General features: G+C 35.3%; 1 protein-coding gene across 3 annotated transcripts in view; it reads left to right on the plus strand.

Moving 5' to 3' along the window:
• Nucleotides 1-16,729, plus strand: part of ZFAT (zinc finger and AT-hook domain containing) — an 83,883-nt gene that overhangs the window by 39,741 nt on the left and 27,413 nt on the right. For all 3 annotated transcript variants that reach the window (XM_042808669.1, XM_042808671.1, XM_042808670.1), the window contains 4 exons: nucleotides 4,709-4,796; nucleotides 8,471-8,620; nucleotides 10,673-10,846; nucleotides 14,675-14,763. In XM_042808669.1, the coding sequence (XP_042664603.1) occupies nucleotides 4,709-4,796; nucleotides 8,471-8,620; nucleotides 10,673-10,846; nucleotides 14,675-14,763 (501 nt within the window). The remainder of the gene's footprint in view (nucleotides 1-4,708; nucleotides 4,797-8,470; nucleotides 8,621-10,672; nucleotides 10,847-14,674; nucleotides 14,764-16,729) is intronic.

The following is a 16,729-nucleotide window of genomic DNA, read 5'->3' on the forward strand; positions in this document are numbered from 1 at the left end:
TTCTGTGATTCTGTGATTCTGTGATTCTGTGATTCTGTGATTCTGTGTCTGGCCACTCAGTTGGAAAATGGCTTTTGTTCTTGATGCTGGCTTCCATAAGAAGTTTCAGCTGGCCGTTTATTTTTCTAAGCAGTTATTTCATGAAAAATGCATTAAAATTATTGCTATCATCTTGTGAGCTACAATAAAATCTGTCTAGCTTTTTACAATTTTTTAAGTAATTTCCCTCATCTGTGTGTGTGACCACTTTCTGGGTACATCAGACCAGCGGAGCAGAGTTGCAGTTTAACAGTGACATCAGCTTAATTCAGCAATCTTGAAAATTTCAATTTGAGCATCATGACAAGTTTGATAAGGATTTCTGCACTTCTTCACTCATCACAAGTTTAACTCAGGAGCCTTATTTTATGTTTTATGTTAATATTTAATTTTTTGTTGATTTGAGTAGGTGCAGGAGTGGGCATAATCTCTCTACTACTCTACATTATTGAACAATAATTTTTTTGTAATTAACAAATTGAGAACTTCTGCTGGCAATACTCTTAGATTAGGGCACATGCACAGGAGGTCAAGCTAGCTCATTTCTTACTACAAGAAGGCTTGTGATTGCATGTCCACTGCAGCTATAGGTCCAGGAATTCCATCTGAGGATGTAGTAACACTGGAAGATGCTTGACAGTGTTTTCATTTTGCAAGCCAGTGAGTGGCTTCATCATAATTTTTCTTCCACATGAAAGAAGTGCATCAGCTATGGAGAAAACAAAAAGAACAAAAATGTTCAAGTACCAAACTATCACAATGCATAAAGATTTAAATACTGGAGTGAGAAAACAGTGTGGGAGGAGAGTTAAATAAAGTCATTTTGGGACTGTACGTGCTGCTTTGCTCTTGTTTTGGTTTTAAGTCAGTAAAACTTACTGTGATGCTAGCATAGACACCTTCTGTAATTTGTCTCTTTCTTCAGTCATCAACTTCTGTGCAGAGCTTTGATTTTTCACTCCTCTATTTTTGTTCTTTATTTTGCTGCTCTGACATGTACATATTATTTTTGGTGTAGAAGCATCTTTGTCTTAACAAATTACTTTTCACATCTGTAAAATCTTGTATTCTTTTCAGTATGTTTAAAATAATAAAGCAGGAAGAGTCGAGACAATCAGATACTGCACTATGGGGAGGAAAAGATGCTAAACGTCTCTTCTCAGCAGCTCAGTTCATCCAGCATCAGAATATTCTGCTGACCATTAGCTTCAGAAAAGCTTTATAAGAAAGAGGAGTGGTAATGGCAGAAAAATATTTTTTAAGCCAGTGTAGTCCATTTGGCCTGAGTACTACACTCACCTGGCTGCTGAGCTGGGAGGCACTGGGCAGATGAGAAACATTTAGTTTTGCCAATGGGAACCAATATTTAGTTGAGCTTTGTTTTATTTCCTGCTCATAAAATAATGTCACTGCTAATAAAGAAGCTGAGGGTATTGTTGATTTCTATATCACATTAGTCTCATGTAGTATGAATCGAATGATTTTTATAATAGCTATAGTTTTCACTTTGCACTGCTAATAAAACAAATTACAAAGCAGTCAGGAGTTCACACAGTCTCTTTTGAAATTAGCATCAGAACTGCTGTTACGGTCCATGAATTTATATTGATATAGCATCATCAGATGTTACTCTTTATTTTCATAGGGTAAGATCCTCGGGTCATCAGGGTGCCTCTGTTTATGAGTAGGCTGGTTACATTCACGGTGTTTTGCATCGTTGGTTGTGTTTGGCATTGCTTGATTAATTAATTGCACTTTATAGTGGTCCATTGTTTTTTTAAATATCCAGAGAGTTTCATTTTTGTTTTAAGGCTATATACTAGTACATCTACCCATTGAATTATCTTGAAACACATACCTCAGGGAAATAAATTTTCTTTAAGGACTGTATCAGTATAGATAGATATTGAAATCCTTTTTAAGCACAATTTTAATTCTTTTATATAGAGAGAAAGGCACTGTGATTCCTCTGTAAGTTTATAACGAATGATAACATAAACAAAGAAAGTTCTGTGATAATAGTAGACTACTTTTTTCTAGGTTTAAGATTGTTTATGAACCTGACTAATTCCTGAATTGTGGGATGTGAACAGTACTTCCAATCAAAAACTTTGGAATTATTTTAAGTTTCTTAAAGGGGGTTGGACTCGATCTCTGGAGGTCCCTTCCAACCCCTTCTATTCTGTGATTCCTACATATTCTCAAATTGACTAATAGAGAGATTAAGGAAGCCTCAGGAAGTATGGATGTGACTTTGAAATTGAAGTAGTTGATTGGATAATGCAGCTGGTTTCCAACAAAGGTAGATCTGTCTTTCTTGATACCTTGCTTCTGTTTGCATCATTCAAAAGCCCTCAAAGGCATCTAAAAGGCAGGCAGTCTGATAAGGTGCAGGATAAAGAACTTCTATTCATAGCAGAGGAAAACCTGCATGCTGAGAATGTGATGAAAGTATTACTACAACCTCAGTGTAAGTCCTTCCAAGTGCCTCTGTCACTGCCTATGACAAGGGCAATCAGTAGAGCTGGAGCTGTGGTGGTGGGGATCTTTTTTGGGGCTATGCTCAGAATTGAAATCTGTTACTCTACAAAAGACACATTTTTGACACATTTACCATAGAACTTGGTGTAGAAAACTTTCTTACTACTTGAAGAAACCTGTTGGATTGTTGTTGATTTTTTTTTTATTTTTGTTTTCCATAAGCACATGGAAAAATACTTTCTGATGCCTGTACTTTCATGCTGCTCCTCAAGAGAAACTGCAAGAAAATTACCATAATTACATCATAAAAGTAATAAGAGAAATGATAAAAATATGTCTAAAGATTTATTTTTATGAAAATGAATTTATCAATTTTCATTTGGGTAACATATTCAGGTAGAAAACCAAAATCATAGCAGGTAGCAGGTTTAGAGATAATAGGTACATGATTTGAGAGATACTAATTCCCTGAATTAACAGCTCTTTTCTTGAGGGCACTTGATGAACATTGCACAGGCTTCTTGAATCTCTTCCTCCATAAACTAGCTGGTGTTCTCTGCTGTTCTCACTTCACGTGAGGTTCTCAGGGCTCCAAGTGGTGACTGACCCAACTCCATCTTAGTAAGGCACTTTATTTCACTCAAGGTGTTAATCCTCTAGGAGCTGCTCTCCCCCATTCTTGGCATAGTTTTTCTCACAGACAACTTTCTGACAGTGCAGTCAGAATTATTGTTGTGCTATTGCTATATTAACTGAAAGAGTTTCTATCCCATATTCCACTGTTGTGAAATTGCTTACTGCTATTTCAGCCAGTTGTTTGTTTGTTTGTTTTCTCAGATGTAAATGATATTAAATGCAAATACTTATGAGGTAATCCAAAACAATTTATGACTAAAATCTTTCATTTTTGCTTTACTTTTAAGAGGGATGTTCATTTATAACTACAGCCTACAGGCAATACTTATCTCTTTGTCCTATTTTCCTCGTTAATGTCAGGTGAGAAATTGGTAGAGTCCAGGATTCTTACTCTACTTTTACTTGCACATTTCTCTTTCATAACGTTTTCCTTTTGAAACAGTAATCTTCATTCTGTGCTCTTCAAGAGATTTTCTGTCCTCCTGAAATAACCATGAAAATATCTGTTCTGTAACTTCAACTCACCTTTTCCAGCAATCTCCCAGTGGTTTGGTAGATACACTACCTGGTGGGAGATGTTATCTACCTACTTAGTCCTGACTAACTAGACATTCTTCCCTCTCTCTGTTGTTTTGATACTCCTGTCATGCATTAACCTGGTCAGAGCAGCGGTGTGTAGATGACCGATGTGTTTGGTGGAGCACCTGGTCTGTGTCAGCAGGTACTGCTGGACAGGTCAATCTCTTCAATTTATATAAACAGCAAAGATTTTTTTTAATTGGATAATTCTTCAGTTAATGGAGAAAAGTCCAGCATTTTTATGTGGAATTAGCTGCTTCTGGAACAACACTAAAACCCACTAAGAATGCATATAGAAAGAAATTTCATCAAAGCTCTTTAGTTCCGCTTGTTTGGTGATGCTACAGCTTTTATAACATCAGCAACACTGATAAAATCCAGAGAGATCTGGAAGTCTTGAAGTCAGTATAGTATATTGAATAATGCTTTATTGGTAACATGTAAAAATGCTGCATATTCATAGTGTTCAAAATATAGACTTTGAATAAGTAATGGCATCTGTCATTGTTAACTCTTCTGCTCAACTTCAGGCCATTATGCGATATTATAAGACTGGTAGATGTCTTCAGAATAATGAAATCTGAGGTTTCAGATTGGAGAATCTCTGAAATCACTGAAGAAACTGAATAGTTGTGCATCTATCAAAGAAGTTTAATCTGTTATGTGTCTTGTCTAAAGTGTCATCCAGAAGATAATGCTTACATTTATTGTGCACTTTCTCATGTACTTTAACTTGGAGCTCTACATTCACAAGGATTAATGATATGCTTAGAATTCTTTCATATTTCTCTTTCACTTATTTCACCATAAATATGTGAATTTGTTAAATCAAAAAAAAAAAAAATCAACACCAACAACCCTGAACTTTCCGTTATAACTTTGTTGAGAACTGTGTGTTACTGAATAATGACATAGTGATTTTACCAGTGGACTTAAATACAATCTCTTTCTTTCTTCTTATTTCTCACTTAAGGATAAAAAGAGTTATTCATGTCCTGTGTGCGAGAAGTCATTTTCTGAAGATCGACTTATAAAATCACACATCAAGATAAATCATCCTGGTAAGAAAAAATCAGGGAAATTTTCTCCGTATATTACAATTCAACTATAAACTCTACAGTGAGCAATATAACGTGGTTACCTTCCAAAGAAAAAGTCTATGTTTAATCTAATTTGTTTCGATTAAGGATTTTATTGGGTTTGCAGATGTTAGAATTTAGAATGAAAAGGTTATTGTTCCAGGTATATCAGGTGACTGTTTTAAGCAATCTGACTTCACCTGGCAAAGAACTCATTTCCATCCAAAAGATGACTTAAGTGAATTCAAATTAAGATCAGCATGTCCGGAATTAGTCCCATAGATACCATGTAACAGGATATTAGACATAAAATACCATTGTCCATACATTAACTGACAGAAGTGAGTTTGTTGCACATTATTTTGTCTGTCGGTAGTTTGTTGTATTTGTAGATAAATTCCCATGAATGCAGAAGTCCTTGGGTTGACTCTAGGCCTGCTCAGTTAGGATGTGGCCAGGCTTTATCTCCAGGGCCATCTGAAGTCTGCAGCAGGGCTGTTACTAGAACCTGGTGTAATATTCTGCGCCCAGAATTAAGCTGGATCCAAGCTAGCTACTGCAATCCAGTGAAAATCTTTTTAGATTTGATTTCTAATGCCATGATTTATCAGTTCAAGCAAAATGCAATATTTCCTTCATCAGTATTTGTATGATATTGGATAGAATGATTCTCGCCACTGTGGATAATGAGAGTTGACTTGTATAGGCTTACATACTTTTATCAGCTTGTTTTACGGTGATGCTTACCACTTGACATAATTTGTTACTAAGTAGGAAAGTACCAGTTGAGTTTGGGAAAGAAAAAGTCCATTTGAAATGTCTTTCATAGTCTTTGTCTAAAATACAGCATGATAGGTAAAGCAGTAATTTCTTATCTTCCTACTGCCACTAGATAGTGCTAGACTCGTGTTTTTAACAATTTGCTGTGCTCTAAGTTCAGACTAGCTTCCACTTCAGCTCTCTTTTTCCCAAACCTCTTTATTTGCAGACCACAACAATGTGCCTGGTGGAGGACTTGTCAAATGTTATGGGATGTATCTTGTGCACCAAGCTGAGATGAGGAAAGGCTTACGTGCTGTACTGTAGACAGTAGATAAGTCACTCAGTAAGCACAGAAATTAATGTTCAAGATCTGTGGCTGTAAAGCTTTTTTTGTTGCCTTAGCCAGGGAATATACGTGGCCTCTCTAAATAATTTAGTCTGTGAATTAGCAATGCACTGTATATTGTGGCCTTAAAGCTTGCCATTGGCCTGCACTGGTCCATTGACTGCTGAATTATTAGTGTATGGTGTGTCTGCAGTCCAGAAATACCAGTTAGCTGTCAAGCTGTACTGAACTCAGGAATTTAAATACAGTGAGCAATTTGTTTTGCATCTGATTCCTTCTAAAAGTATAGAATGATTTTTTGATTTGGGAAATTGCACTCTTTTAAACTCTTGATTATAATAGAAGTGAGGTTAAAAAATATATGTATGTACAGCCTATTATTTGTATCTTCATTTCTAATTCATATATGTGAATAGAACTTACCTGATAAATCTGGTATTTTGCTGGTATACCTCCATGGTATAAATGAAATGCATCTAAGATATGCCTATGCAGTAGTTATGCAACATCACTATATAAATATATTAAGCAGCTTTAATGCACAATTCTTTGTACTGTGCATGCTGTCCTTGTAAGCAGGAGGAAACCCTTTATTCTTCCAACATACTTAATTACAAGCTAAATAAATGTAAGGAATGTGTTGTTGTAAATTGTCAATTACTGAATGGAATGACTGCAATTGTCTTTAAGAATGGAAATGGAAAAGAACAAAAAGTGAAAAAAAAAAGGTGGATACTGTTAAAAGGAATTGAATTTTAAAACGACACATCAAAAATTAATTTAAACTGAAACCATTTCATATTTATCATTAAAACGTTATTTCTGTAGCTCTTTTCTCCTTCCTTTCTTAATATCATTCAGCATGACTTGCTCTCATTGCTTCAATTTTCATCAAGTATAAGATGTGTTATTAAATCATACTTCTTCTTTTACTAGTTTTACAGAGGATAGAGTTGAACTCTAGTTCCATGAAGTCAGTAGGACAAAAATCTCTTGTAGAGCCGTATTTTGAACCAGAGATAGAGAACTTAGCCCTTTTTGCCCAATGACTAGGGAACTTAGCAGTAAAGGAGGGCTTTTGGATTCTCGTCCCTTCTCACAGAATTACCTAGCTTTTGACCAGGTTTTATCCAGCTTTTATCTGATTTAACATTAAATGTATTAATAGTCTGAGACATGAGAGGAATCAACTTTCATAGATCCCTACTGAGCAGACATACAAGCCTGAAGTCATGAATCAAGAATCTACCATAGAAAGTAGGTGAGGGTCCAGACCTGTCTGTGTTTTTTCTTGTTTGAGTACTTTAAACAAGGTTGGATGGGACTGCAGAGATCTTAATTGAACCTGCTAAATTGGCCCTGCTTGGAACAGGTGACCTTAGAAATCTTCCAGATGCATTCCAGAAGTCTGTTTTCACAGAATCACAGAATGGCCAGGGTTGGGAGGGACGTCAAGGATCATGAATCTCCAACCCCCTGCCACATGCAGGGCCACCAACCCCCCCATTTAACGCTCGACCAGGCTGCCCAGGGTCCCATGCAACCTGGCCTTGAACACCTCCAGGAACGGGGCATCCACAACCTCTCTGGGGCAGCCTGTTCCAGCACCTCACCACTCTCTCTGTAAAAACTTCCTCCTGACATCCAACCTAAATCTTCCCTTCCTCAACTTAAAACCATTTCCCCTTGTCCTGCAGTTATCTACTCTTTCAAAGAGTTGATTCCCCTCCTGTTTGTAGGCTCCCTATAGGTACTGAAAGGCTGCAATGAGGTCACCCTGCAGCCTTCTCTTCTCCAGGCTGAACAAGCCCAGCTCCCTCATCTTGACTTTGTAGGGGAGGTGCTCCAGTCCCCTGATCACCTTTGTGGCTCTCCTCTGGACCCTCTCCAACAGCTCTCTGTCTTTTTTGTACTGGCGGCTCCAGACCTGGACTCAGTACTCCGTATGGGGCCTCCCAAGAGCAGAGTAGAGGGGGACAATCACTTCCCTGTCTCTGCTGACCACTCCTTTTCTGATGGATCCCAGGATACCATTTGCTTTTCAAGCTGCAAGAGCACACCGCTATTTTTTCACTTGAAAATTTCTGTTTATCAGGCATTCTGAGGATTGTAGCTGACTGAATTATTGTGATCCTTGACATCTCTGGTAAGCTGGGGAGAAATTTTGAAGAAACTCTTCTGAAAATGTTGAAGAAAAAACCACTAGATTTGTTTATTGTAAATGTTCATAGTTGGAAAATGGTTTTTCAGCCAATGCATGTGCAAGATTTATTTATTTATTTATTTATTGTACCCAAATAGTGGGGATTATGGAGTGTACAAATTGAGAGAGAAAGGTAAGAACATATGAAAGGCTTTAAAGGAAAAGGCCCTAAAGTAGAAGTGTTGTATTCATTACTTTGGTATTATCTGAGTGGTACGAGCAAAGGTAAAACTTATAAAAATCTGAAGTGGATCAGGATCTAGCTCTTCAGTATTAGATATGTAACAGAGAACAAATTCCCTGATGTCCTTCTTGTTTTTATTAATCTGTTAACTTTTCTCTCAGAGGTTTCGATGAGTACCATTTCTGAGATTCTTGGCAGAAGAGTGCAGTTGAAAGGACTTATTGGAAAACGAGCTGTGAAATGTCCCTATTGTGATTTTTATTTTATGAAGAATGGATCAGACCTTCAGCGTCACATTTGGGCTCATGAAGGTAAAAGTCTGGTTTTGAGTTTTTGAGGATATGATCAGTTTCTTATTCCACACAAGCTTCACTGACTTAAAAAGGAATTCAAATTTACTGCTATACCTGAATAAAAAAAAAGTTAAACTACAGTAGAATAGCTCTCAATGTTTATATAATTAGTTTAATAGATTCTAAATCACATATGAAATTAAATTTTCACAACACAAATGGAAAGCCTAAAGGTTAAAGAAAATTAACAAGCTTCTGATTCCATTTTTTCAATACCTCATTCATATGCATCCAAAAAGTACATGTTCTCAACATGAATAGACAGCCTAAAGGTTAAAGAAAATTAATAAGCTTCTTATTCCATTTTTTTCTAGACCTCATTCATATACATCCAAAAATTATTCTATAAAAAAGAGAGAAGCAATTTAAATTCAAATTCAGAGTCTCTTAAAACCAGTAATTTTCAGTAATTCCATATGAAAAGCTACTGCTCTTTCAGATTTGTCCAAACATGCTTGTTAAAGGAATCTATTAGTAAAACAGCTGAAATCCTGTTGCTTTGATGTGCACTTACAACTTCTGTGTGTATTTTAATTGCATCATGCTGAGCATGGCAGCTAGCTGACATGGGCCTAAACAGTGATGGAAAAAAAACATATGACACTGCTGATCCTGTATACATGTATGTGTGTGTGTGTGCGCGTCAGCATTCTATATGTGTATATATGCATATAATTGCATACAAATATATGTTACATGCATATATGTATTTATTTATGTGTCTCAGGAAGAAATTCCATTTCAGTGCTAGCACAGAGTTTGAAAATTCCTTTGACTTATAACTGTTGTCCAGTAAAAGCTTTTGCCTACTCAGTGTATCTGTGCTTATAATAGATGGAAGACAGCTCATATGACGACTCAAATGGTAAATAAACTATGGAGCAGATTGCCTTTGGCCTTTCAGCATTATTCTGGATTCTTTGTCCATAAATTTGCATAAAGAGAATAATGGAATTTAGTGCTCCTGAACTGTTTTTTTGTTACCAAAGTGTTAGTGCCCATGCAGACATTTATTCTCATACTGTGTGTTTGAAAGCCTGAACTCTGTCTTTTTACTATGGTAGTTGTTCTCTCTAGGATCCTTCAGGAGTTTTGGTAATTCAAAATTGAAGGCTTGGAACAATTGGTCATGTATTCTGTAGACAGAGTTTATACTGCCAAGAAAATTTGGTACCCTTTTCATGTAACTAGGGAGAAATGGACAGGAATTTATTCCAAAATCAAAGCATGCAATCAAGTCTGCTTGAAAGTAGGCTGTAATTCCTCATGCTTGTAAATCCAGTTTTAAGATCATGACTATCAACCTAAAACTGTCAGAGCCTCATGAAACTGTGGAATTACTCTACTAGTTCAGTTATATCTAACTTTTCTTTGAAAGATTTACTTTGTTCTAGTTCACTTTCTGCTAGATGAGATACTGATGCTTTGGACGATTTGAAAGAAGTGAAGGTGTAAGCTTAACCAGAAAAAAGTACGACTATGCAAGCCATTAGCAGGTCTGAAGCTAATTAACAATCAAATGCAACTTTACACATTTAACTTGTGCTTATGTATTAAATATCTAATGAACCAGTCTTCTTAAAAGAAGTTTCTCTGTTCTTTATTACAGTAAATAGAGTATGTTAGTTATCAGAAGACTTTTAGGAAAACATTTGGTTGTCAGTTAGATTCAAATTTAGATGGATTGGATTCTGCTTTTAAATGCAGGGTCAACATAACAATACAAAAATAATCATATTTTCTTTATTGAACTTAGAACCTGCATTTAATATTGAAATATTTAATTCTAAAATGAGCACCCCAACACTCCGTTCTCGTAATTAGTTAAATCATCTGATGCTGTCAAGAACTCAGTGTAGTTACTTAGACTCTACAAATTAAATTTCTTAAATGTTAACACCCTAATTTTAAAATGTTGCCTGTGTTGTTCTCTCAAAATTTGTAATTTCTGAAATGTCCACTCTCTTATCAAAACATACAGCTTGTTTCCTAGTGCATTTTTGTTTTTAGGTGTCAAACCCTTCAAATGTTCTCTCTGTGAGTATGCCGCTCGCAGCAAGAGTAACTTGAAAGCTCATATGAATCGTCACAGCACTGAGAAAACACACCTTTGTGATATGTGTGGAAAAAAGTTCAAATCAAAAAGCACTTTGAAGAGCCATAAACTCCTTCATACTGCTGATGGTAAGAGCACATTTATTAAATCCAAGTTTATTTTAGGGCAATAACTGCTGCCTGTCATATAGCACTATATTAACAACCTTTTTTTCATTTGAGCACTGAACACTACTTACAAAGTTTGTTTTTTCCCAGGAGATATTTCTGTTTATGTAATAATTCAAAAACTTTTCAAAATTGACCTCTGTGAAAGACAGTTGTCCATGGAATACTTGCTTTTCTCTATTGTGGTCACTTCCTTCCATATACTTTCAGAGTACTTCTGATCTCAACAGAAGTTTGAAAATACAGATAATTCCTTTATTATCTGCTTTATTCTGTGAGAATATTGCTAGGAGTTGCCAAATCCAATAGCCCAGTAGAAGTAAATTACTGCACACCTGTGTCCCCAGGTATCCTAGGTGGTACGCATGGGTATGTATTCACAATAGACACACGTGCAGGAACATTTGCTCAGTAATTTTAATATTTCTGTGGTAATGATAGGAAAAAATTAGATGTAAACCAAGATAAAAATACTCTAATTTCTTTCAAAATTTGGGATGCAACAATACTTTATTTCCCTGTTGTTTTCAAAGCATAATAAGCATTATAAGTTGTGCTGAGCTTAGTAGCATGGTCTTTGTTATTCATGCAACCTTGTGGAGCCTAATGCCTCTCTTTATTGGCTATTTCATTTAAATTATTTTTTCTTGAAATTTTTGCCTGCTCACTAGCATTACCCTTGCACACAAGCTCCTTATTATCCTTTGATACTCTTATTTTTGTGTCTGTTCTCCTCAGTGTGTGTGACACTAACTGAAGTGGTATGATGTATATTATAGGAAATATGTAGTATTGCCAACTCAGAAAATCATTCCTTATTCCAAAAGTACTTTCCAGTGTTTTCAAATAACTTGATCAATAACATACAGGTGCTGCACTTGTATGTATAAATTACATGTGCAGAAATCAGCAATTTCACTTACCAGATCATCTGCTGATAGCTGGCAGTGGGAGAGAGCAGGTTGTATTTGAATTGAAAGAAAATTTGGAATATAATTAAAATATGAAGCTTAGAAAAACATCTTCCTGTGGTGCCATTAATACCTCCTGCATGGGGACTGATACAAACAGAGTTCTATGAAATTCCCATTACCTTTGGAAAAATGCATGCTGCCATTGGGGTGACAGATTTCACTATCTCTAGATAGAGAGTGACTCTATAGAGTCTTATTCCTCACAAAGTTCGCTTCAATAAACTCTTCATGTATTTCCAACAATTGTGAAAATAAAGATAACATTTGTCATCAAGAATGTACTGTATGATTTGTTAAGGGACTCAGAACCTCTAGGATGCTGCTGATTTCTCTTTGCTGAATATCTCCTCCTACACTGACAGCACTTCAGAACTTCTCACTAGCACATAGCTAGTGTTTTTCAATTATTTCACAAACAAATGAATTTGAGAGATGCTTCTGCTCTTTGAGTCTTGTCTTCCTGAGTTAGGAATCTGGGCAATTTTTGTTCAAATATCAGCCTTGCAAGGTCAATTTACCTAGTGGAATATAAAGTAGTTTTCTGTCTGTTTTATTCCACTTGAGGGTGACATGATAGAAAACAACTCTGCAGCCCTGTCTTATTACTGATTGTGATTAGAAATAAATCAGAAAAGCTGTTTTTCATTATTTAATTAGATATCAGAAATTGCAACACAATTTTTCTTAGGTTCGTTTCATGGAAGCTTTCACACTTGTTATAAAATGCTTGCAATTGTTTGAGTGAGATTCAGAATTTAAAGAAACCTGATTTCTTCAAGACAATACTTATTTATCCTTCCTATTGCTTCTTTTGCTTTTTGATTAGCTTTAACACACACACTGCTTTGATCAGATATAGTTGGCCAACCATGGGCATTTAATTAGGAAATGCTGTCTTTCTATGTTTAATACATAGCAGGACTGATACAATCTAAATGTGTAGAGAGAGGGAGTTTGAAAGCAAGACAAAAAATGGAGACAAGCTATTTTATTTTTAAATCATAAGGAAAAAAGATTGGGGAGAGAAAATGCTTTAAACTAAAAGGTGCACAAAGGGAAGTACTGCATGGTATTTGTTTGAGAGCTTCCCTCTTTACAGAGCCACAAACAGCTAGAGATGTTTCTTGAAAATGTCGTAGAGAATTCATTCCTCTTAGAGTAATGGTTTCAAGGCTAAAAGCAGGTTATTATGTCCACAGAGTCTGATATCTTGCAGAATACAGACTGTAATTTAATAATTCTACATCATATTTCAGATGGGTTGTGTGGGACATCTTTTTAGATGTATTATATCTAAGCAGACTTGATTTAAAGACTTCACGTGACAGGGCATCTATCTGATTTTTGAGTAAATTGTCTTAGACATTAGTCATGCCCTCTGTTAAAAATGTTGACTTTTAGACTGAATGTTCTCCCTATCAGCTTGGGTAGTTGCAATTCCATTTCTTATTCTTCTGTTTTCTTATTGCTATTTCAGGTTTAATAACTGCAGTATTAAGGCCTGACTTAAAAACTTGTAGGCATGTAAAAAGATTTCAAATAATCTAGGAATACAACATAATCTTTCTATACGGAACTTAAAGAAGCACTTTTCTTTGGATAACACTTCTGTGCTGAATTGATGTTGTTGGGTTTTTTTGTATTTTTTTTTTTCCACAAAGCAGTCTCTACGAATTGTATGACTGTACTGACGATCAGACTTTCAGTCTGTAAAGTACTTGATTCAAGATACACTGTGTTTCTCTTTCAGTGACTTTTTAGCCTTGTATCTGTGAGAACAAAGTTTTGCAACTATGCTCCAGTTGTCTTCATGTTCTGTTGTCGAGTAGAAGTTCCAAAGTTATTTTAAGCCCAAACATTTTGAGAAAATGTGTCCCCTTTTAAAATAAATACAAGTCAGCACTACAAGGACAGATGATAGAACTTTCCCTTTCTCCTTCTGTTTGGCAGCCTCCAGACACCGCACAGGAGGTGTGAGCTAATCCCAGTATGTGCTCTCTCTTGCCTTGTAGGACTGTATGTGAGTCTGAGGGTTACTGCAGAGATTTAGATGACAAAAGGCAAAAACTCATAATGAACAAGGAGCCATCATGCTCTCTGCTGCAGTCTGTGCTCATTTTTAAAACTGTGTAAGCAAAAGTGAAAGGTGGGAACACTAGGCTCTGCTATTTGCCATATTAATCCTATTTCATTCTATGACCAGTTTTATTTCTCCCTGTGTCTTGGGTTAAGCCTTCATAGAAATCTTTTTAAGGTACTTTGCGTCCTTATTGGAAAAGTAGAGCAAAATACATTGAAGAAATCTTGTGGTAAAAATAATAGGTTCTGTCATGCTATACCTGAAATATATCAAGAAAGCATGCAGGGAAAACCAAGCAAACTTAAATGTGTTTGAATTTTAGCAACTCACTACTGGGGACAAAAGAAGAGTAAACCCATATAACCATGACCAAACATCATTATTTTAGAGATGTATAAATCTGCTTTATGAATAGCGAAGTAAAGGTGACTGTAGTGGTAAATTCTCTATTTCCTTCTTCCATTTAGGCTTTGCTATACTGATTTTTTCTCTTTTTCACCAAAAAACTATCCCAAGAGAACCTCAAATACTTAACACTTGTAATTTAAAGGTGACACTCAAGCCTTTTTTCTTCCTTACTGCTCTTCACTCTGTTTAATCAAATTTTGGAGAACAGGTGGTAAACTGAGTATTGTTCATTATTATAATTTTGGAAATCATTATTATGAAGAAATATTACCAGTAGTTTTCAGAATTTAAATAGAAAATTCTGATTCCATTTTCTACCTGTTTCAGGAAAGCAGTTTAAATGTACAGTATGTGACTATACAGCTGTTCAGAAGCCACAACTCCTACGTCATATGGAACAACATGTCCCTTTCAAGGTAAGAAAACATAAGTTGTCGTTACTGATGACTTTCAGAAATACATGGAACTTCAGGCAACAGCTTCAAAACTAGCACATTTTGTTTTATAGTCACAATTACAGCATCTTAATAATATAATATTTTGGGAATATTCACTTCATATTCAGACTGCTGAGGTGGATTTGTTTTGTTTGTGGACTATTTTCAGTATCTGTACCTGACAAAGATACATGTATTAAAATATATATCAGATGTAACCATTATGTCTGACTTGACATTACTAATCTCATATGTATCTTAAAATTCCTTATTAAAGTAGGAATATGCATCCCATCCATCACTGTTCATTGCCCGTCTTAATCTGCTGTGAAAGTTTGTATGTGAGTTCATATACTTGAAGAAAATTGATGAGGATTAATTAACTTAAAAAAACCCAACACGTTTATCTGAAATGTGGCTTGGAGAGAATTTTGAAGATTGTTAATGCTTCTATGAAGTGTTTAGGTGAGAAATGTGTAGACTTTAGTTTGGCTTTATTCTCAAATTGGTTCTCAGCATGATCTTGATGCAATGAATTGTGAAATATTGCTTTCAGAAAACAGAAATGATCCTTGTCTTTTTTTCCCGAAAAACCGGGTATTTTTTATGTATGAAATGTTCATTTTAATGTAACACTTATCTTAGCAATGAACATAGTAATCATGGAAAATGTCATACTATTTTGATATGCAAACAGTTTTCATTATCTAACAAATTAGTTTGCTTCTGTGAAGAGTACACTTTAGTTGCTTCTTCATACAGCAGAAAGAATGACAGTTTTTTGACTCATGATTTAAGTTTTGGAAGGCAAGATCATATAGGAAAATGAAGCAAATCATCTAGAGGGGCTGTATATTTTAAAGAAAGATTTTTTTTCTTAATAATATATATTTATAATAATAATATAATATATTACAATATATTATATATGCAATAATATAATATATAATATAATATATAATAATACATACATAATAATATATACAATAATAATACATAATAATATATACAATAATATATACATTAAAAAAATTTCCTATCTCTTTAGTGGAAAAACACTCTTTTCCTTTTTAAATGGCTAAGGAGATGAAAGTATTCATAGTAAGTACTTTATGAGTTAGAACATGGGTAGTTCTGACTATGTTTTAGTGTTACAAATAAAATATCTCTTGGCAGTCCTCTAAGCCTACATTGAATTGTGGCTATTCAATGCATTAAGAGAACTGCAAAGCACTGAAGTAAGTCGATCAGGAATATTTGCTAAGAGGGGTTCATTAATTGTCTCTTAGTAACACCTACCTCTCTCTGGGATAGTTGCTTTTATGCATATCAAGCTCATCAGTAGCAACACAATCTAATAATAGTTCAATCAATCCCATTTCCAAGCTACATGGTGTTTGAGTCACAGAACCCTGGTGGTTGGCAGGTGCTTGAATTTGGACTTCAGGACACTCTCAAAAATGAATTCCAGAGCTGCAGAAATCAAAGTTAATCCTGTTACTGTGCTGAGAATTATTTCCTGTGTGGACAGTGAGTTGCTGGTAATACCTCGACCTCAGAAGTACAAGAACTCATTTCAGGGAGCACTGGAAGAAAAAAAAAAGAATTAAAAATAATTATCAACATTTCATGGTTTGATTTAAATTATAGATATCTGAGAAACTGAAGTAGATTATGTTTTGTTTTTTCTTTATATGTTTAGTGATAGGTGAGTTCTTGGTGACTAGTTACTGCTGTATTGCTTTTCTAGTCTACAGACACTGCTGTTTAGAACTTTTTTACTTTTTTGTTTTGGTTAAGCTGAAGCTGGTCACAGGAAATTTCCTTCAACTGCACATGAGAAGAAATGCACATAGAATCATTTGAGTTGGAAGAGACCTTTAAAGTTCATTTGGTCCAACTCCTCTTCAACAATAAGGAACGTGTATAGCTAGATCAGGTTGCT

This window comes from Centrocercus urophasianus, unplaced genomic scaffold, assembly GCF_019232065.1.
Source record: "Centrocercus urophasianus isolate 14NV4802_14NV808 unplaced genomic scaffold, USGS_Curo_1.0 seq_11, whole genome shotgun sequence".
Taxonomy (NCBI): domain Eukaryota; kingdom Metazoa; phylum Chordata; class Aves; order Galliformes; family Phasianidae; genus Centrocercus; species Centrocercus urophasianus.